Genomic DNA, 22,204 nt, shown 5'->3' on the forward strand with positions numbered 1-22,204 from the left:
CAAAGCCTCACGCGCATGCGCACTGCTACTGCCTTTCGCCGAAGAGCATAAACGGGCGCACGCGCTGTCCTCAAAGAGGATGCGACGGTTACGCGATGACGTCAGGCGCAGCCTTTCCCCGTCGAAGGACCAACGGCGGGATTTTTCAAAATGGAACCTGGGAGGACGGAGGGGGTTTCTCCCCGACCCCCATAGCGGGGTGGGGGAGGGGTAGACTGTCTGTAGAGCGGACCCGGGAGACCTGAACGCCGCCATGGCGACTTGCATCGGCGACAAAATTGAGGTGCGGACACGGGCTTTGGGATCGCCTGGAAGGATGGGAGGGGGCCTTTCGCGGCGGCGGGGGGAGCCGGCTGGGCCCGGCCATGTCTCCGCGGAGGCCGGCCTTGCCGTTCCTCCGATTGGTCCCCTCTTGGCGGACTGACAGATGAGACGGAGAAAGGGTGTGGGGCGGGGCTATGCACTCGTACTTCTCGCAATTAGCCTGGTGCAGACGTGCAACAGGGCAGAGGTGGCCAATAGGACGTTAGCGCCTTAGATGTGGGATGTGTGCTGTTTGCTTTTCCCGCAAACCCCCTGCAAGGAAGGAGAAAAACAATTAAAATTATATTTTGTGGCACTTTAAAAGGTTTAGATCTATTAAGCCGTAAACTTCCGTAGGCTTCAAAAGAGTTCCACTGATGCGCGATCTCGCTTGGCATATACATTGGCACGGGGGGTGGGGGGTTTAGCAAATGTTAAAATGCAGTCTGAGACACTTAAGAATATAAGATGAACCATGCTGGATCAGACCAGTGGTCCGTCTAGTCCAGGATCCAGTTTCACACAGAGCCAACCAGTTCTCCTGGAAAGCCAACCAAACAGTGCGTAGAGGCCAAGGCTTTCCCCTGATGCTGCCTCCTAGCACGTATTCAGAGGCTTGCTGCCTCTGTGCATGGATTCACCATGGCTAGTAGCAAAGATAGTAGCAAAATAGATGGCTATGCAAAGTTTATTTGTGGTCAATGACCGTTCAAAATAGTAATCATAAGTGAAAACCCAATCTTCTTATGCTTGCCAAACTTGAATTTAATACCTAATGTGCTAGCAACCCTTCACTTGATTGAATCCTAATAAGATTGTTAAGAGTTTTGTGCTATTTAACATTCTTAAATGCCAGCGTATATATCTCCTCTGCCAACTGAAGTCATGTGTCTGATTAATTGGCTTCCAGCCTGTAAAAGCTGATGCTACAATAAACTTGTTAGTCTTTAAAATGTCACAAACCACTTTTTGTTGTTTCTGGAACACAGTAACACGGCTGTCCCTCTGGAATTTTAAAGTGAGAATTAGTTTTGTCAGGGATGAGGTTCTAGCCCAGTCTGTTCCTTGTTGTGTTTGTTTTCCATTTGCAGTGATCTCACTCCCCGCCCCTTTTAAAAATGTTTAAGGGAAACTAGAAAATAGGACTCCACCCTGAGTCTGAAGTGATTTAGTCCATTTTGGCTCATCATTCTTTTGACTGGGTTTATTTAGAGGGAAGGAAGGGGGAGAAGCCTAAATTGGTGTAATAAAGCCTATTGGTTCAGACTGCAGCACGTTTTGGTATAGTCCTCTAAGTTAGGATCTCTCTGAAAACAGAAAAACACAGTAATAGGTGTTTTCTATTTGCATGGAGATTTTTATGTGAAGAGAGCTACCAAGTTGGAATCCAGCACCTGCAGTTTCATGTAGTGTAGTCTATGTTACCACTTTAGGGTTCCGCTGTCTCATTGCTAGATCACTCTATATGTGTGAACCAGGCCAAAGTCCTCCCATATTCCCTGTGCAGGATGAGGTAGTTTCCCATGCATTTCTCTTGACAAGCACAGCATGGCAGGGAAGAAGATTCTCCTTGTTGCCCTATCCTCGGCATTTATGAAGTTGCAACTCTGTATTCAAAATTCTAAAACGATAGCTGTTAACCTTGATAAGATTGCCACCTCAATACCTTGCCTGCCATCATTTCAGTGTCTTTAAAAATGGCTTCTCAATAGGTAGAGATTCCACTGAAAAAGCTTCGTATATTCTTGCATTTTCATGTCAGGGAAAACTTTACCTATTGAATTTCTACTTGTCACAGCTTTTTAGAGCCATGGGAGCTGTGTGAGAAAAGAGAGGTAATTCTGCACTTTAACTCCAGCCTATTTAGGATTGTAAACTCACGCAAAAGAGGATGTTTGCCCATTTTAGCCCATATTAGGAATCAAGAGTCCAGCAAGTGATGCTATGGGTTAGATGACAATGGAAACCTTGATGACGTTGTGTGCCTAGTAACACTTGCTATCAAACATTCGGTTTATTTATTGTCAACTCTGTTCTTTATGTCCTATTTTGTTCTTGTATGATGCCCTCTCCCCAACACAAAGGAAAAATGTTGGCCAAGTCAAGTAATTCTGTAAAATTACAAGTCCACACATTTTTACTAGTCTGCTTGCCAGTTTCTTTGCGACACACTGATGGTGTGAAAGGAATTGTTTTCTAGTCTGCAATAGTTTTTCTTTGTCGGTTGCTTAGAGGTAATTCTTGTTAGAGGTGACTATATTAGTGGCTTTTTATAAGCCTGGGTCAAAGACAGCTACTAAGTTGTTTTATAAGGCTGTGCTTTAACTTTAAAACACTGGCCATACTGATGTTCATATGTGAGAATGGGCCTTTGGCTTGCATTATAGAACACTTGTTCTTATGGTATTAATAGTCTGCTCAGCAGCGTTCATCTGTGCAATTTGAAATTCTAGAGGGAGTTTGGTGTCTCCCCCGACAGATTCTCATTTTGTCTAGTAAATAATAGGTACAATGTACAATTAAATGTGGGTGCCTAAACCCACAAAGAAGGTTTGGGGGGAAAACTGACTATTGTGGAGGCATACAGCTATACTTCACTTTAACATTTTCTTGGGGCCCGTTCTGTGGAAAAGTTTTGTTTACATTGAAGGCCTCAACCATCTGTCGTATTTCCCAAACTGACATGATGTTATGAGTGTGCTCTCCTAAGTATGTGCTGAGGACAAAAACAAATCAAAGCATTTTGAAAGATCAAGTAATTCGTATTAATCGATATTGGAAAAGAGTGTTAAGGTTTGTAGTGATAAATGCTTAAGGTTCTGGCAAATCCTGGGAAATGCCTGTTCCAAAGATGTTCAAGAGCAAGACTGTTGAAGGTTGTTGCTCAACCCTCTCCCCACCCCCCACCCCCGCCCAAACAGGTACACCTCCACAGTTTGGCATGCCTTGCAACAGCTGGGTACCCAAGGTTGGGTGAAAAGAAAATATATATAAGTATGTATAAAAACTGAAAGTATAATTTATTAGAAGCGCTATATAAAAGTTAAAATTATTTAAAAGCATTGTGTGTGTGTGTGTGTGTGTGTGTGTGTGTGTGTGTGTAAAGTGCCGTCAAGTCGCAGCTGACTTATGGCGACTCCTTTTTGGGGGGTTTTCAAGGCAAGAGACTAACAGAGGTGGTTTTGCCAGCGCCTCCCTCTGCACAGCAACCCTGGACTTCCTTGGTGGTCTCCCATCCAAAGACTAACCAGGGCTGACCCCGCTTAGCTTCTGAGATCTGAGGAGATCAGGCTAATTCAACCTCAGGAAATGCCATTGTGCTATTTTAACGCTTTTGAATAATTTTAACTTTTATATAGCGCTTCTAATAAATTATACTTTCAGTATTTATACACAGACATATATCTATATCTATATATATCTATATCTATATATCTATGTGTGTGTTAAATGCCGTCAAGTCGCTTCCGACTCATGGCGACCCTATGAATGAAAGTCCTCCAAAATGTCCTATCTTTGACAGCCTTGCTCAGATCTTGCAAACTGAAGGCTGTGGCTTCCTTTATTGAGTCAATCCATCTCTTGAGTCAATCCATCTATATATCTATATCTATATCTATATCTATATCTATATATTTTCCCACCCAACCTTGGGTACCCAGCTTTTGTTTTCAGGTTGGGTTTTATTCCCCTCCTTTTTTCCTTCCATGCCTTGCAAACAGGCCTGCCAAACCGTTTCCCGGCTGAAGTCAGCGGCTTCCCCGGGCGGCCGCAAGACCGCGACTGCCCCGCGGGAGTCCTAGAGGCGGCCCGGGCTTGGCGTCCCTCCGGGAGCGCCTCCTCGGCTGCTGCTATGGCAGCCGCGTCTCCCCCGAGAGCGGGACCGAGGGCGGCAAAGGCGGCTGCCGCGGCTGCTCCTGCTCAGTGGGCGCGAGTCCCCCGGCCAGGATGCCGCAGTGGCTTCTCAGTCTCCTGCTCTCGCCCGCGCCGAGCGGCGCCGCCGCCGCTCCCTCCGCCGCCGTGGCCCCGGGCCTGCCTTGGGAGAGCTCCATTCAGGTAAAGCCGCCCGCTCGCCCGCCTCGCGCCCTGGGGCGCTCTTCGCTTCCCACGGTCCCGCGGAGGAGAGAGCGCGCCCGGGAGGCGTCGCTTGCCCTCAGCTGCGGAAAGAGCTTCCTCCAGGAGGGGTGGGAAAGGGCGAGAGTCCAGGAGCACCTGAAAGACTAACAAGAATATTTGCTGGTAGGGTAGGAGCTTCCGTGAGCCACAGAAAAGAGCAAGAGTCCAGGAGCACCTGAAAGACTAACAAGAATATTTCTGGTAGGGTAGGAGCTTTCGTGAGCCACAGCTCACTTCTTCAGATACCAGTAGTAGAAAAAGGCAAGAGTCCAGTAGCACCTGAAAGACTAACAAAAATATTTTCTGGTAGGGTATGAGCTTTCGTGAGCCACAGCATGAGCTGTGGCTCACGAAAGCTCCTACCCTACCAGAAAATATTTTTGTGGCTCACGAAAGCTCATACCCTACCAGAAAATATTTGTGTTAGTCTTTAAAGTGCTCCTGGACTCTTGCCCTTTTCTACTACTGCAGACAGACTAACACGGCTCCCCACTGGGAATTATCTCCAGGAGAGGGTTAGCAGGAAGAGGGGAGGGCTTGTGAGGGAAAGCCAGAGGACTGGTGGGTTTTGTTGTGACAAACCAGGGGTTCGGGGAAGGGGGAGAGAGACCCAAAGACCATTGTTTCGAGAAATAGTTATTTATTAGGAGCAGCTGTGACCCAGAGGCCCTAATGGGCAGAGTCCCGATTGTACTGAGGGAGAGAGATTTATCCAAATTCAAGATATGACAACCCATCGACACTCAGGGTAAAGCTGATAGCACTACAGACATAGAGGCGGCAGTAAGGTAACAGTTTCACCCAGTTCTTGTTATGGTTTACTGCAGGGGTGGGGAACCTTTTTTTCTGCCAAGGGCCATTTAGATATTTATAATATCATTCGCAGGCCATACAAAATTATCAGCTTAAAATTAGCCTGCTATACTCTTGGGCAGTCCTAGCAGCTCCATAGCTAATGACTCTTCTTCAAGGCAGAAAAAAGGTTCCTTTTCTCAGCAAAACAAACACATCCGCCTTGAATAGAGACTATTCCTGTCTGCGGGAGGGATCGGATCACCAGTCTTAGATCCTTCTGAGCTAGAGATCTGCCAGGACCCACGAAGGGCCAGACCAAACGCTTTTGCGGGCCTTATACGGCCCCCGGGCCTGACGTTCCCCACCCCTGGTTTACTGTAACCCTCCGTGACTCTTGCCCCAATTACTAGCACACAGACACACAGAGATACCCTGCCCAGCAACAAGCTATTCCCTTCAATACATTTACAGAAAGGAAAAGAGATTATTACAAATTGCTAAATCAGTGGATCTTCCATAGTCAGGGGAAGTCTACCTTGCTGTCTCAGTTTGTTGACAACATTAAAAACAGCAACACGAAACACGTGGCACAAAGAGTAGATTTGTCCCGTGGGAAGTCGGGAAGGCAGTGGCGGACCTACATTTTTGGGGGCCCTGACGCTCGAACTGTTATGGGGGCCCCTTTGCAACCAGCAACAATAGGGCTACGTCCAACCAGGTCCAAAGGGCCCTGCTGCCCTTGCAAGGACCTTGAGGCCAAAATGGTGGAGAACAGGGGGGTGGGGTGCAGTCCTTGAAAAGAGGCCGCACAGTGATGACATAAAACTACAGAACTATTAAGCCGTCCGACAACGACGGATTTGAGGCTCCAGCTGCCAAAATGTAGGCTGTGAATAGATTCTGGGGAGCTCAGTGGGCCCTTACAGCTGGGGGTTCAAGTGCTGCAAGCCCCCTAGAAAATTTTGAAATTTCACCAATTACAGGGACATTTTCAGGCCATATGAAATGGGCATTAGAGCATATTCTAAAGTCAGTATTAAGTACTTCAACCCATTGGCTTATGATTCTGTCACTAAAAACCCCCATCAATTTTGCTGAGAAATTAACTCATTAAAAAAAGTTGCTTCAGGGGGCCCCTCCGGGATTAGGGGCCCTGAAGCTTAAGCTTCATTAGTTTCACAGTAGATCCGTCTTCAGGAAGGAATTGTAAACTGGCAAAAGCTGAGCACCCCTTCACTTGCTTCTTCCCCAGTATCTTCAGTCTTTGCCCTGACCTCTCTTCTAGTAACGTGTTCCTGTCCCTGGCTGACTGACTGTCAAATGGTTCTCTTACGGATGAACTCGGGACTGAGGAGTTACTGTCTGGGAGTCTTATGGAGGCAGAAATCGGGGTGGGGGAGGCTGTGAAGGGAGTGGAAAGGAGGGAGGGAGGACTGAGTGAGGAAAGACTGGCAAAAGACTTTTAAAAATATAGATACTTTTGCCAGTCTTTCCTCCAGCACCATTGTATATTGATTTATACACCCCATTGCAATGGGAATCCAGAGTTCCTCTTTTAATCTAACTACTTCTGGGTGGCATCTGTCAAAACATTCCGTGTCACTTTGCTGCCTTGGAACAGGGTAGATTAGTTTTAATCAAGGTGAGTTTATTTTATTTTAGACTTCAGACATACCTTGCAATAGGTGTGACATCAATCAGTGGTATAAATAACAAGAAAACATAGAACAGGATTTTCTTGTGTCTCTACTAGACAAGTCTTCCATACATTGTGAAAAATGTACACATAATATTTTTAAATGGAGGACATGCCTTTACATTATTGCAGAGACTGGCTCCTGCCTATGTGGATGAAAGGCGAGAAGATAATAACAGTGGTAACTTTTTCTGTCCCTCAGGATTTCAAGGTGGGGAACCTGCTGGGTAAGGGCTCCTTTGCAGGAGTCTACAGAGCAGTGTCCCTGAAAACAGGCCTAGAAGTGGCCATAAAAATGGTAAGTGGCCTTTGTATCAGTTACCTCCACAATTTAGGAAGAGATAGGAATTCCAGAATAAAGGATGTTAAACCCGGAGGGGTGGGGGGTGGCAGGCGGGAGATAAGCCAATGGATGCTGGCTTTAACTTCCAGACACATCCCTTTTGTTGCTGCAACTTCTCCAGTTCCTGGCATTTGTGAAGTGGAAGGGCTGTGGCTCAGTGGTAGAGCATGCAGAAGGTCCCAGGTTCAATCCCCAGAATCTCCAGTTAAAAGGGAAAGACCTCTCTGCTTGAGACCCTGGAGAGCCGTTGCCAGTCTGAGTCGACAATACTGACTTGATGGACCCAGGGTCTGATTTAGTATGAGGCAGGTTCATGTGTTTTCGTGGTAGTTTGTATCCCACACTCTTCAGGTGTTCAACCTCTTACTGTATGCTTCAGCATATACACAGTCACTATTGCTTTAAGACTTTACTTCTGAAGAGACTGGGCTCTCAAAGTGCTCTGCATAGATGAATATGAAGACTTTTTTGGTCATAAATTGTCTATTCAGGAAGCTTTCTGGATCAGAACTGTTTGATCTAGTTGTTCTGAGAATATGACTGAGATAATTGGGATATAAAGATACAGCAAGTGTGTGTGCCCCCCCCCCCCACAAGCAGACTGATGTTAGCTTAGAACCATTCAGTTCTACCATCCTATATATGTGGCCTTGGCAGATAAGCCCTATATCGAGGGTGGAAGATTTGAGTGATTCTGGGTTTGTGTGTCTTTAAAATGGTATTCTATTTTAGCAATGGGTTAGTTAGAGCACAGCACATTTGTCTTTAAATGAATTAATCTGTCAACATTAACAGAAAACAATAATTTGAGAGACTAATAGGATTGACACAAAGTACCTTTATGATGGAATCCTATGCAAAATTACTCTAGTCTAACCCCCTGAAATTATTGGGTTTAGACAGGATTAACTGTGCATAGGATTGGACTGTGACTTAATTCTACCACCATAATCTTAGCTTTTGTTGCATATTCTCAAATATATTTTCATAGGATCTAGAATATAAAACTATTTAGATTCTAGCCATAAATGTACTTAGAATTTTGTTTACAGGGATTTACTTCCTATTAATGATGTTTAGGATTCCAGCCTAATCCTAACCATATTTAAGATTTAGTCTGGGTTTAAGACCATGAGCATAAATATACAACGCAGAGGTAAACATGAGTGTGCCAGTACTTTTAACCCTTATTCATCTTAGTTAAATTAGAAGAGATAAAGTAAAATGATCTTTATTTGTATGTACAAGCTTAAACTTTACAGCTGAAGAAAAACAGTCTGGTATATTTTCAGATTGACAAAAAGGCCATGCACAAAGTTGGAATGGTGCAGAGAGTTCAAAATGAAGTGAAGATTCATTGTCAGCTAAAACATCCCTCTATACTTGAGGTAAGTACTTACATTAAAAGATGTGAAAACATTCATAGTTAAGTTGCAGTATGCTTAATGCTAATTCTTTTTTACATTCTAGTTGTATAATTACTTTGAAGACAGCAACTATGTGTACCTGATATTAGAGATGTGTCATAATGGAGAAATGAGCAGATATTTAAAGAACAGGAAGAAGCCTTTCTCTGAGGAAGAAGGTAGCTGTGCATTGTGTTCATTGTCATACTTCCGATGAGCCTTTCCAATGATTTAAGTATTAAATATTAAATAGGTGGGCAGGTGAAATCCTTAACTTTTTGTGAACAGCAGACTCCTTGACACTGTTTCATCCTCTGTTTCAAGAATACTATATGATGCAGCATAGGAGCCTGCTTTTTGAGAGACAATTCCAAAGCCTACTTAAGTGTGTGGAACTAGCTGTGTATTTCTTTAGATTCTGCCTATATAGCTTGACCTGCTGTTGACATAACTTTGAAAAAAAGTTGTGCTATTATTAGGATTCTTCTGTGAAATGTGTAAAATTGTAACTTAAATTGGAAACTGGTTGGGATTTGCATGTCTTCAGAAATCATGACATTTACAAATGCTGTAATGGGTTACTGGGGAATGTATAAGAAAAGTAACATATATTTGAGGTATGCCCAGAAGTTCTTCTCACTTTATTTATACTTTGAGTCATTTGTCAGCATTTTCAGCTTGAGTAACAGGTCAGTTTCTGAGTTGCAATATTTATATCTTATTGAATAATTGTTAAAACAGGTTTGGTGAAAAGGTTCAAAGACAAGAGCAAATATGCATGATCTTCAGGGTACTCTTTAACATATTTTTTAATTCCATGCAGTTCGGCTCTTCATGCATCAGATCATTACAGGGATGCTGTACCTTCATTCCCATGGAATACTGCACCGAGACCTCACCCTCTCTAATCTCTTACTCACCAACAATATGAGCATCAAGATTGCTGATTTTGGGCTAGCGACCCAACTGAGAATGCCTCATGAAAAGCATTACACGATGTGTGGGACTCCCAATTACATTTCTCCAGAAATAGCCACAAGAAGTGCACATGGACTTGAATCCGATGTTTGGTCTTTGGGATGTATGTACTATACTCTTCTGGTTGGAAAGCCACCTTTTGATACTGACACAGTAAAGAACACCCTGAACAAAGTGGTATTGGCGGATTATGAAATGCCAGCATTTTTATCAGTAGAGGCTCAAGACCTTATTCATAAGTTACTTCGCAAAAATCCAGCAGATCGTTTAAGTCTTTCATCTGTTTTGGATCATCCTTTTATGTCTAAGTATAACTCAGCAAGAAGTAAGGATCTGGGAACTGCAGAGGATTCAATGGATAGTGGAAATGCAACCATTTCTACAGCTTTTACCACATCCTCCAGTGTAAATAATAGTGGCTGCTTAAAGGAAAAGAAAAGACTTTTAATGGGCCAGCCACTCCCCAATAAAATGACTGTTCTTCCTAGAAATAAGAACACCAGTGAGGTCTCTTCTGGGGATGGAGGCAGTTCTTGTAACAACTGGGGACTTCCACCACAAGAAATACCTAATACTGGTAGAGGAAGAGCAATGCCGTTGATGGAAGAGCGACCACATTCACGCTACCTCAGGAGGGCACATTCCTCGGAAAGATCTGGTACATCCCTCAGCCAGAATCAGGGAATACCAAATCATGTGGAGAGATGTCATTCTATGGAAACCCTCTCAAAACCCAGAGCAGGACTAATAGAAAACATGAAGGATTTCTCTCCTACAAATAGCCATGGTGATATTCCTGCAGTGTTTAAAGAAAAACTTCCATCTGGTTCTGGCTCAATGGAAAAGCATCTCTCTCCACCTGTTAAAGATCAAGTTTGGTAATAGTCTATCATGGCTTCTTTTTCTTTTATGCAATGCTTAATGAAATTAGGTTCTGTATTCACAATATTGCAAAATTTATGAGGTTGGCACTGGACTGGAGACCAGAGCCTCAATGAGGCCAAAACAAAATGCAGAACGGGGTAGAAGTCCCTTCATGACTGACTTTTAGACTTCATGACTGACTTTTAGAGTCTAGCTTTTAGAGAAGCTAACTGAAATTCTTTCAGCTGCTCCTAGCCACTTGTGCACTCCAAGGGCTTAAAAATGACACTGTAAACCCCAGTGCCTTCTTTTTTCTGTTGTCATCCTGTAGGTGACATGTAGACAGGGGAAAGATCTAGTTTTGTTTTAAAAGCATTACTGTCAACTATTTTGAGAAGGGTGAACCAAGGTTATCGCTTTAGTTTTAAATTTGCCTAAATATCAGAATGATACTCTCCAAAACTATAGTGCAAATGTGGTCTTCGAAATGGCTCTTGAATCGTCGGGCCTAATCAAGAGCTGCTGTGTTTTAAGGATGAGGTGATTATACAATTTGATAATGAAAAAGTACCAGAACATTAGAGGAGAGGACTGAGGGAATATCAAGATAAGGGATGTTAGACCATGTACATTCTGTCAAGAGAAGGCATTTGGATGATTGTAGCTAAGAGTGGCTTAGCTATTAAGCAAGTGCTTAGACACTAACCAAGTAGCAATTTTTCAGAAAGAAAAATAAGCACAGCATCTTTAATATGTTTATTTGGTCCATTATTTTTCATATGTAAGCTGTGGATCACTATTGCTGGCAATTTTTCCCAGATAAATTATTACAGGTAGGTTGAAAATTAAAAATAATGCCTTAAGTATTTTATTGGATGCTTTAGAACTTAACAGAAATTAACAACTCCCATGTTGTCCCAATTAAGCCTCATTTACCTATAGTGTTAGGACATTCTTTCTTGCTGCAATTAACCCTTTTTAAAATGGTGGTGGTATCATTTGCTCCTTGAAGCAAATGTACATGTTTCTATTTTTTATTATTTATAGTCTGTTTTTCTTGCACAGTAAGTCAGGTCATACAATAGAATGTGGAGATAACTAATAAACGAATAGGACTTGAATTGCAAAAATCTGAAACAAGGCATAAGTATTAAACATGCCATTTGAAACAATGCAAGGAATAGTATTACATAATTAGAAAGATAATGCAGTGACAGCAAAATTTAAAACAATACAGCTATGGATAATACATATTAGTAGTATGGCCCACAGTACTGTTCCCTCTATTTTGTTCTTATTTATATCCCGCTTTTCTCCTTGGTCAGGAACTCAAAGTGGCTTTTCATATAGTTCCTCCTCCACTTAATCCCAACAACTACCCTGTGAGGGTAGGTTAGGCTGAGAGATTGTGACGGGCCCAAGGTCACCTGGCAGGCTTCCACTGTTGAGTGAGGTCCTAGTCCCAGGTCCTAGTCCTACGCTCTATCAATTACACCACATCAGCCCTCCATTGAAATGTCTCCCTGGAGCTTTGTTTTAATGCAGCCTTATTTCCTTCATAAAAATGCCCTCTTGAACAGTTGTTTTTTGTACTTTATGGAAAGCCAAAAGGGTGGTGGCCTTCTTGACAGGCAGGCCATTCCATAGGGTTGGGGCCGCTATAGAGAATACATATGTATTAGTAAGTTGTTTGTGCCTGTTATAGGGAATACTACAAATGTTTCTTCTTATTCATTTTTGGTTTTTTTAGTTCAAATTATCTTTGTCCAATGAAACCCAGCGCTGGCTTATTAGAACCAAAGTCTCAAGCTGAAACAATGCAGCAGTGGCTTGGAAACATGCAACCAAATGGTATGGAAAGCTGATGAAAGGAGCTTTGACTCTTGAAATTTATATCCTGAAAATCTTGTTGGTCTCTAAGGTGCTACTTTTGTGGTCTGCAGGGCATTAGACACATTGGCTCTCTTGTAAACAGACCATTCTCATGAGCAGAGCCTATGGAGTTCTGTGTGCTCTCATTCAAGGGTAACTATGTGGACAGAGAGATTAAATGGATACTGTGTGTGGAAAGATGGTTGCTCTTAAATGACAGCAGTGTTATGGATTGTGATGTGGCTGTCTTGCTGCTGTTATGCTATTTTGGAGGTTCTGGTTCACAAGTAATATAAAAGAGACTTTTTTTACCATTTAGAAATTGTTCTCTTTAGAAAGTCCAACTGAATGAGGCTCATACCTGTGAAGCAGACCTATGCTTGTTGGTTTGGGATGGGTTCTTCTATGAAGTGGGTTTCTAGTAACTTGAGGCAGGCTTGGTTTTCTCAACTGAGCACTGAATTGCATTTCTTGGTCATACTACAGTGTAACAGAATGCTAGGAACTGGCTTGTTTAGATATACTTTGCTATATTTTGAAATAAAGCCCCAAAGGTATCCATGGTGAAATATAAAACAAAGCCATTGAGTAAACTACTTGCTGAGGCAACATTCTTACTGGTATTTTGATACTTATTACGGATTCTGATTCATAAGTAATATAAGAGACACAACTTTTATCACAATTTAGAAATTAAATCCCCTCAAGAAGTTGTCAGATGCCAATCTTGAAACAGCTTAACTATCTGGATAGACAGAAAGGATGAAAACAGCAGATGATGATTAGCGTTGCTGCAGAAGGGAGGGTGGAAATAAGAACAACAGGGACAGAAGGCAAGGAGGAGTTTTCTTTCCCCTGCATCATATTACATGGCAGGGTGAAAAAGCACAGAATAGAGCTGTAACTTAACCAAAGACTATTAAATCTTCCCAGACGTTTCCTTTTGTTTTGAATTACCTGGAATACCTCAGGGAGTTATAACCGCAGGACATACAGTTAGGATTATCTGAATTCTCAGATAATTTCCCTTTCCTTTTTATTTAATTGCCCTAACTTTGGCAGGAGGTTGATATAATAATTCATGCGCTAATCATTCATGCACTTTATCTGGACAGAAGTATTGCTGTCTTGATGCCTTCCCAAATGATTTACTTCACCACACCCACCCCATCTGTTTGATCCAAAGGCGAGAATCTATAATATAATACTTCTGCTCTGCAAGGGCAAGTGGTGATTGCACATGGCTTATGAAGCTGACTGATTTTAAAACAAGGAAAAATCATATTCCCATTAAATGTAAGGATGCTGTTGAAATCAAAATAGTTTTGAAATGAATAAGTTCAGGAAATATGTTATCTGCAGTCCTGTCCAACATATAATAATATTGTCTTGGTCAGATGTCTTATCTGAATTGGAGATGAATCTTTGAAAACATTTTCAATTGGTGCGTGAGAAGCAGATGAAAATGACGTACTGCTGGGGAACTTTTTCCACCTTCCTAGGTCTGAGAGGAATCTTTTGTCTTCTAGATCAGGGTTTCTTAAACTTTTTCTACTTGTGACCCCTTTTCGCCCAAGAAATGTTTGGGCAACCCCGGGTATATAGATAAATAAAATAGGTATACAAATCAAATATTTACTGATAGTAAATCATAAATAAATTTATTTTAAAACAATTATTTGGTATACATATAATTTTATCATTGTTGACAAATTTTTCACGACCCCACATTCAATTACGCAACCCCATTTGGGATTGCAACCCACAGTTTAAGAAGATTTGTTCTCGATCATTAACATATTCTTCTGTTGCTTTCAGCTCCAGTGCAGGAACTTTCATATCACAACAGTGTTAGGAATGCAAATGGGGATTTCCCATTTCATCTTGGTGCACCTCAAGAAATGCTGAAAGATGCATGGAATGGCTTAAAAGGCAAAAAGTCACAGGACAGTGCACAAACAACAATGCCAGCTGGGGGATCACTGGATGGAAGGAAATTCACCACCGGACTTTTCTGTAAAGCTGAAAAGTCCCTGCCGACAACTGCACTAGACCTTCATCCAGTTTCTGAAACCAGAAAAAAATGGGGCGAAGAACGACAATACGGCCATTCAAAACCTATGCTGCGAAGTATTGTACCTCCTCTGAACGCTCACAGATTAAAACCAATCAGACAAAAAACAAAAAATGCAGTGGTATGTATTTACGTGTTGCATTTCAGAACTGTTAAGGAATTATTGTTCATCATTTTGAAAGCTCTGTAATTGGATGAATGAGAATTGTAGTGCCAACTTTAAAAACTCATACCTTCACTTACAGCCCAGCCTTTTCTGTTGATTTTAGATGTACTGGCAGAAGTAGTGCCTTGTACTGTTGCAGCTGAAGTCCATGCCTGTTCATTGAAGGTGTGGCAGAGCCAGCCACTTCTCACCTGATTGCCGGTGGGGTTTCTGAGCCAGCAGAGGATGTAGTTACTCTTGTACTGCATCACTGGGAAAGAGTTCTGACAGCTACCGCAGTTGCGTTACAGAGCTTTATGGGCTCAAGTGGCCAATCCTGTCCCCACTATACTTAATGACTATCTCCTAGGTTCAGCCCATCCCCCAGCCTTGTTCATATGCATTAAGCTTCAGTGATAACATTTAAAATACTTTTCCTAGTTCATGCAGGCTACTGTCTTTTTTTGTTGTTCAGGCAGGTGGGGGGAAGATAAATAATGTGATACCTTATATTGGACCACTTTGTTTTCTGTTGGAAAGTATGAACTTTGGACCAGAACATATTCATATCATATCAAAACCTTTATTGGCATAAACAGAACATATTCTTTAACCAATATAAAGTAATTAAAATAATCCATCCTGCTTTGTTTCTTGTGCATGTATTTGTGTCATTGCAATATTAAATAGCATAATTTTTGTTAAGTCCAATAATTAAAGGGTTTCTAGTTAACCCTTAAGTGTTGTCCCTCCTAGGTCTGTCTTTCAGTGCTGCTGTTTTTCCTCTCCCCCTCCCCCAACCCCCCCGACCCACCCACCCCTTAATTCCCTTTTCCTTGTGTTGCTTTCAACCCTCCTAGGTTCTCTTAATCTCCCTTTACAAATACTAATTTGGTAAATGCTGTGAGGTTGGAACTTCCTGATTGGTTGTCTCACAAAAATCATAACATTATAAAAGCTAGTCAGTTACACTGAAAAGAGTGTCTCATTTGGTCAGGCTTGGTGCTAGGAGCATAAAGTCTGGTTCTTGAATACACTCTAGTATTTTGATTGTTTGATACTTACATTATTTTTAAGTGGAATGGGGCTCTTTACATCAACTGCTTTTTGTAAGAAATCCTATTCAGACTGTTCTGTTTTGAATGTATGTCCTAGGTTAGTATTTTAGATACAGGAGAAGTGTATATGGAATTTCTGAAAGAATATGGTTCCTACGAATTTGTAAAAGAAGTTATGAGGATATCTTGTGATGGAAGTGGGGTGAGTAGCAATACATTTTTTAAAACAATGTTTGAGTTGTGATTATATTAAGTAAACTGATTTATGCCAGTATTGAAATGTATAGAGTAGGGTTTATTGTCCATTGAAATGGGAGTAATCTATTAAAACTCTTGCCACAATAAATCTGTAAACGTTTAGCCTCAGGATGCCTCCCCAATCAATAGCTTCTCAGAACATTATAACTATGGCCAGCACTCCTTTTTTAAGTGCATTTATTAAATTGGTTTATATATATATATATATATATATATATATATATATATATATATATATATATATATATATATATATATATATATATATATATATGATATAAGCAACAGGTTAATTATTGTTCAGTCATGGCTGTCTATTTTCTGTCAGACTGTTTGGGGAAGTTATGTGATTTAACAAATTAGTTCAGTCTTCTTTAAAATCCTGCCTCAAAGTTAAAAACTCTTAAAAAATGCAGGAATTCTTGATAAACGAAAATAGCAGATCTGTCTCAGAAATGAGTGGCTTATGACAGAAGCACACCCTGAGAGATCAGTTATAGTATCTTATCCTGCATAGTTAACCACTCATTAACTTTCAGGTAAGAAATATTAGTACATAATTCTTGGCTGTGAAATTGTTTTTTCTGTGTCTTAAGGTCACAGTTTATCACCCAAATGAAGGAAAAGGCTTCCCACTTAAAGACAGACCTCCACCTCCTCCTGAAGACGTAAATACTTATAGTTTTGACAACTTGCTAGGTATGGTACATTTCTATGACCATTTAGAAATCATTGTAGACTTTGAAAAGAACTGTGCAGTTAGATCCATACCCCTAAGTAAGCTTTGTTTCTCAGCTGGGTTTCCGTGTAACATAGTAAACCATTGCTAAAAAGGAGGGGAACTTAAAAAGCAGTTTGTGATATGGCAGATGAGTCCGTTATTCAAAGGCAAATCCTATGGGATCTAATTGTAAAGATTTTCAGAAAGCTGACATTGAAATGCCTAAATACAGTAAGTGTACTTGCATTCAATTTCAAGTGTTAAATACATTTACAGTACATGTGGAAGATTTAGAAGAAATTATTTAAAGCTTATTATTTAAAGCTACCTTTAAAGTTACCCTTTCCCCTAAATATACTGTGTTTAAAAGCACTACATTAATAGCTCTGGATGTTAAACTTATAGTCTACCATCCTTAAACAACAAATGTCAGGGAGACAGTTGTATTAGTCTGTCCAAGACAAATTGTTTATTTACTTAATGTTATTTGTAGTCTGCCTTTCTCACAGGGACTCAAGGTGGATTACATATAGTGAGTCAGTACGATTAGCAAAATGGGACATTCAATAACTAATGCATCAGGATATTAGAAGTCTGTTGTGACACCTTAGAACTAAATAATTTATTGTGTCAAACTTTTGTTAGCCTGTCTCTGTTAAAAGTGGGCTCAGGCTCATGGAAGTTTTTGCCACAGTAAATTTGTTAGTCTTTAAGGTGCCCCAACACTCTTCCTTAATTGAAGAACATGAGCGAATACTTTCCAGTAGCTGAGGATGGTGTTTAAAATAAGACTTTGCTGAAAATGGCTTCATGTGGTGCAGCTCCCACAGAGGAGCTGCTCGAACAGCCTCCCCCCGGTGTTTACTTTGCATAGTAATTTCAATTTGTGGAGTGGCTCGCCTTATGCATCACTGCCATGGCACAGAGTTTCCATGTCATTTACTACCAGACATCTCTGGGAATACCTGGTGTAGACTGTATAATGGAAGAGTCACATGGCAAGCAGCTGTACACACGTTTGCCACTGTGTAGGCCAACAGCCATGTCAAGGCTTTCTCATGTGGATTTCATGGGACCATTCTGTTGCCCTATTACTGCTTTAAGGAAGAAATATCTACTGAAATAAATGTTTTGTTCAATCTATTAGTATATTGCATGGGACTGCACATTTCTCTTCTCCCCTTCGTATGAAGAAAGTTCAGAGTATGCGTGCTGATCCTTTGCATGGACAAGCCTTGGGATAATGGTTTATATGTCTAAGGAAGACCTTATAAAAGGACTGGATGGTATTTTGGGTGTAAAAAAGAATTGTCATTAGCCTGTTGATGGACTTTGAAATCTGATTCTGTAAAGCTATATGTAACTTTTTCGCTTTGGGATGATAGTAGGTAGGACGCTTGTGGCAGGTAGAAACTCTTGAGATTTTCTGGAAAGACAGGATTCCAACTGAACCACAGAAACATTTAGTTATGTTTATTTCTTGTTTTAGAGAAATACTGGAAAAAATATCAGTATGCAGCCAAATTTGTGCAGTTGGTAAGATCCAAAACACCCAAAGTTACCTTCTATACCAGATATGCAAAGTGCATGTTGATGGAAAACTCTCCTCCTGCAGATGTGGAAATTTGTTTTTATGATGGTATGTATTCAAACTGTTTTGCATTAAATACTTGTTTAAACTGAGGGCTGCTAGTTAATACAAATGCTTCTGGACTGTATGTTCAGTTACACTCATATCCATGATTTCAAGAGGATTTAATTTGTACCAAAGGTAGTTCTCATTGAGTACTGCTTTTGGTCTTCTGGAATCTTATAAAATTGTCTGACAACTACTTGTGTATTTACAGTAACATTTTTTTTAATAGGGGCAAAAATACATAAGTCAGCCGGTGTAATTAGAGTAATAGAAAAATCTGGGAAAGCCTACACCCTAAAAGAAGAAAGTGATTTAGAGAAGGATATGCAAATATATGTGGACCATGCAAATGAGGTAAATTTTACTTCTACCTCATTTTTTAAATTGCTAATTGCCTCCTATCTCTGTATTGTACGACAGTGTTCTGGAGAGCTCAAAAGCTTCCCTGCTGTTTTGTGTTGTTGTGGTTGGTTCTACTAAAATGTATTACCTGGTTTTTGTTTTGGACCAGCAAGGCTGCCTGCAACAATATTCTTATGAACTTATTCGTGAGCTGATTTTTAAAAAGATCAAGGCAATTTGGTTTATCCAAGAAGAAATGGAGTACTGATTGATCTTTACACTGCTCAGGCCGTGTTGACAGTAGGAAACTAAAGAAATATCTTTTTCAATTTAGAATGTGTCTATTTTTTTAGTTATTTCCCATTTCCTCTCTGGAGGAAATGCCTCATTCCTCTTACCTGCTTCTCTTGTAAGAGGTTAGCACATTTTAATGTAATGTCTTTAACTTTTTAAAACACAGGGTCATCGAATTTGCCTGGCACTGGAGTCTGCTATTTTGGCGGAAGAAAGAAGTGAAAGTGTTCCATTTTTCCCCATTATTGTTGGGAGGTGAGCAAAGTGTTTGGAATATTTCTGTTAAGGTGCATTTTACTTCCAAGGGAACTTTCAGTTTCCCTATGTTCTTAATTGAGGCAGAAAAGTTGAATGCATGAAGTTAACTCCTCTGTGGTGCTGTCCAACACTAGGAAACCAGGAAACCCGGAGTCTCCAAAGTCTTTGCTACCACCTCCTGCTACGTCCGGTACGTGCCCTTTTTTGAATGATGCTGCTTCACTGAAGGGAAATACTGCTTCCAGATCCAAATGTTCCAGTCAAGCACCTCACCCATCTGTAAGTAAATAACCTTGTAGATCACGCTATTATTTGGGTCATACAAGGAGTCCCCTGCAAAGATAAATTGTATGTCTGTGTTTTTAAAGAGTCAACGAGAGAGATGTAGAGTCAAAGGAAGGGGCATATTTTAACTAGGAGTAAAACAAATCAGCTTTGTAGAAGAGAGGGAAAACGTATTTTTAAATATTGGAAATACCTTACGGAGGTAAAACTCAAGGTTGTGTTGTTTAATTGTTCATCTTCTAGATGGCGTCATATGAAGGATTCACAGCAGCTATGACAGAGTCAAACTGCCCACCCGCTCTCCAAAACGAGTGTGTTGTAAATTCAGCTCAACTCCTGAAGTCTGTCTTTGTAAAAAATGTTGGCTGGGCCTCTCAGGTGAGTTGGTAATCAGTTATTCAGCAGAAAAGTCACAGCTTTTTGGATAAAAAAATAAAGCCGTTGGAAAAGTAATGCAGCAGTTCCTACATTAAAGAGGAGCGAACACTGATGTTTACAATGCACAGGTCTGTAACTAGATCCTGCACATTAAAACACCCTTGTCAATCTATGCTGCTAACATTTCTAAAAAAATGCAAAACTTCCTAAAGTTTCCCAGTTTGAACCATTTTATAGTTATAAACCCCCTTCCCTTTTCTTCTTTTTTTTTGGTCAGCTAACAAGTGGAGCTGTGTGGGTTCAGTTTAATGATGGATCCCAGTTGGTAGCTCAGGCTGGCGTTTCTGCCATCACATATACATCTCCAGATGGCCACACTGTTCGGTGAGTGTGTTACAGTAAACATGTAACTGTTTTTTTCAATTACTTGCACACTTTCAATTTTGCCTCTTAACTTTCTACAGAGAATTATTCTGAAATGTCTGTGTACCAGTGCTATAGCATATAGTAGGGAGGTCCACTCTAGCCAAAGCAAAGAATGGGGGGAAATAACAGATGTTTACAATAAAACATTGGCTATATTGTGTTTAAGTAGGTTATCCAGACTGTGCAATTAACAAAGGAAAGCTTCCACCCTGGTCAGTTTCCAAAAGCCTTCATCAGGAGCATAGCCACAGCAGCCTTCAATACCTGGCTTGATACAGAGTTCATATGCCAAGTGAAAGTAACTGTAACTAGGGGATTTCCTCTATCATTTGCAGCATTACTTGTACAGTTGCAAAATTACTCTCTGTGCGTATGTATAAAGTGGCTGGCTTCCATTATGATAACAAGTAGCAAAACTAGGCTGCTCACAGACAAAATAGGGGTCTCTACATACTTGAGATTCCCCTGGGCAGTCGGAAAAAATGACTTGGTAGATTAATCAAAGCTGCCTTCAGATGTCTCCTTAAACCAGCATGCACATGAACCTAGTTTATTGCTGCGCTCTTGCACTTGTCTTACTCCATTCCTACCTTATAAACACAGTATCCAGATTGAGGCCCCTTCATTAGAATTCCAGTTGGTGGGGTAGGAGGAAATTAACACTGGTTCACCCATGCAGCTGCTTGTGTACATCACTAGTAACTAGAGCTGTTTTCTAACTGGAATTCTCTGAAGGGAGGAGAGAATGAGGCAAGAGCATGGCAACAACCTGGTTTTGCCCAAATATCTTTAAAAATTAGCCTGATGTGCGCAAAACTGGCTTTAGAAGGGACAGAATGTAGTTTCTAACACTAAAAGTTGGGGTGAGGGGAGAAATCAGCCTGGTCAAACCTGAGAATCCTGGAGAGACTTTGAAGTGGTGGGGTGGCAGAGCTAGGTTGGTTGAACCCAAAATTGAACTTATTGTTATAAACGAAAGGAGCAGATCTTTCATGCTTGCTCCAAGACAGTAGACAAGAAAATGGGGGTTGTTCCTCTGCAAGGATTAGCATTCTCAATAGTGAGGCATAGCACTAGCAAGAGTTAACCACTGACTTTTTAAAAGGGGAGTCCGTATGACTGTGGTTAAGCCTCTACATTAAGAAGCACCAGCATTAACATTAACCACTACCCCTGTTGGCTTCTCATTGTGATTAATTCGGAACCTTCAGTAACATTAACTATGAATAAAACAAAAGAGCAGGAGGATAGAACCGCATTAAATTTCTTTGCCATGCCACCACAAAAAACTAGCTCATTTTATCAATGTCTGTCCCAAGTATCTTCTTAAATGTGCTGAAATGAATTATTACTGTCTGATAGGTACGGAGAAAATGAGAAATTGCCTGAGTACATCAGAGAGAAGTTGCATTGTTTATCTTCCATTCTGGTGATGTTTACCAATCCAGTTGGACCCCACTGAAGCGATCTGGATATGAAAGCTTAATAACTTGATGAAGCAGTGCTTCCTACATAGTCAGACCTACTTTCTTACCTGGAGCAAACAGAGGGTGATGAAAAGTTGCTGTGTCCTGCTTAGCTAAGCACTTGTAAAACTTTTCATAAGTGTGATCAATTAAGACAAAATTGTTTGCCTTTCTATATAATGGATTATGAGAAATCACTGATCATCAGTTTTCCAAGTTTTTCCATAAAAGGAAACTGAACTGTACATTTGTGTTCTCCATTGTTCTGACAATTCTAATATCAAGAAAATACATCTCTGCTGTTGCACCTTTTGTGTCTGTAAATACCTTGTATTTTATGTGGTTTTCAAGTAATATGTAAAGTGTACTGTCTTATAATTGTTTTATATTTTATTTTTGTAACGGTTTCTAATGAAATATTCCTGCAAAAGCCTAAAAAAAATAAATGCAGTGATATCTGTTCAGATGCTTTGTTTCATATAGCACAAGT

General features: G+C 40.8%; 1 protein-coding gene across 1 annotated transcript; it reads left to right on the plus strand.

The window, feature by feature from the left end:
* Positions 1-218: 218 nt before the first annotated feature.
* Positions 219-21,739, plus strand: PLK4 (polo like kinase 4). Its single transcript, XM_056855857.1, has 16 exons — positions 219-283; positions 7,113-7,208; positions 8,546-8,641; positions 8,724-8,838; positions 9,483-10,515; positions 12,252-12,352; positions 14,192-14,568; positions 15,748-15,852; positions 16,505-16,607; positions 18,119-18,268; positions 18,495-18,619; positions 19,068-19,156; positions 19,294-19,438; positions 19,688-19,822; positions 20,100-20,206; positions 21,611-21,739. The coding sequence occupies exons 1-16, from the start codon at positions 254-256 to the stop codon at positions 21,708-21,710; spliced, it is 2,907 nt and encodes a 968-aa protein (XP_056711835.1). The 5' UTR covers positions 219-253; the 3' UTR covers positions 21,711-21,739.
* The last annotated feature ends 465 nt before the right edge of the window (positions 21,740-22,204 follow it).

Source organism: Euleptes europaea, chromosome 9, assembly GCF_029931775.1.
Source record: "Euleptes europaea isolate rEulEur1 chromosome 9, rEulEur1.hap1, whole genome shotgun sequence".
In the NCBI taxonomy this organism is placed as follows: Eukaryota; Metazoa; Chordata; class Lepidosauria; order Squamata; family Sphaerodactylidae; genus Euleptes; species Euleptes europaea.

Coding starts and splice junctions, on each gene's coding strand:
- PLK4 (XM_056855857.1), top strand. CDS start 254: ATGGCGACTTGCATCGGCGACAAAATTGAG. Junction 8,839..9,482: donor GCCTTTCTCTGAGGAAGAAG/GTAGCTGTGCAT, acceptor AATTCCATGCAG/TTCGGCTCTTCATGCATCAG. Junction 19,439..19,687: donor GTCAAGCACCTCACCCATCT/GTAAGTAAATAA, acceptor TTCATCTTCTAG/ATGGCGTCATATGAAGGATT.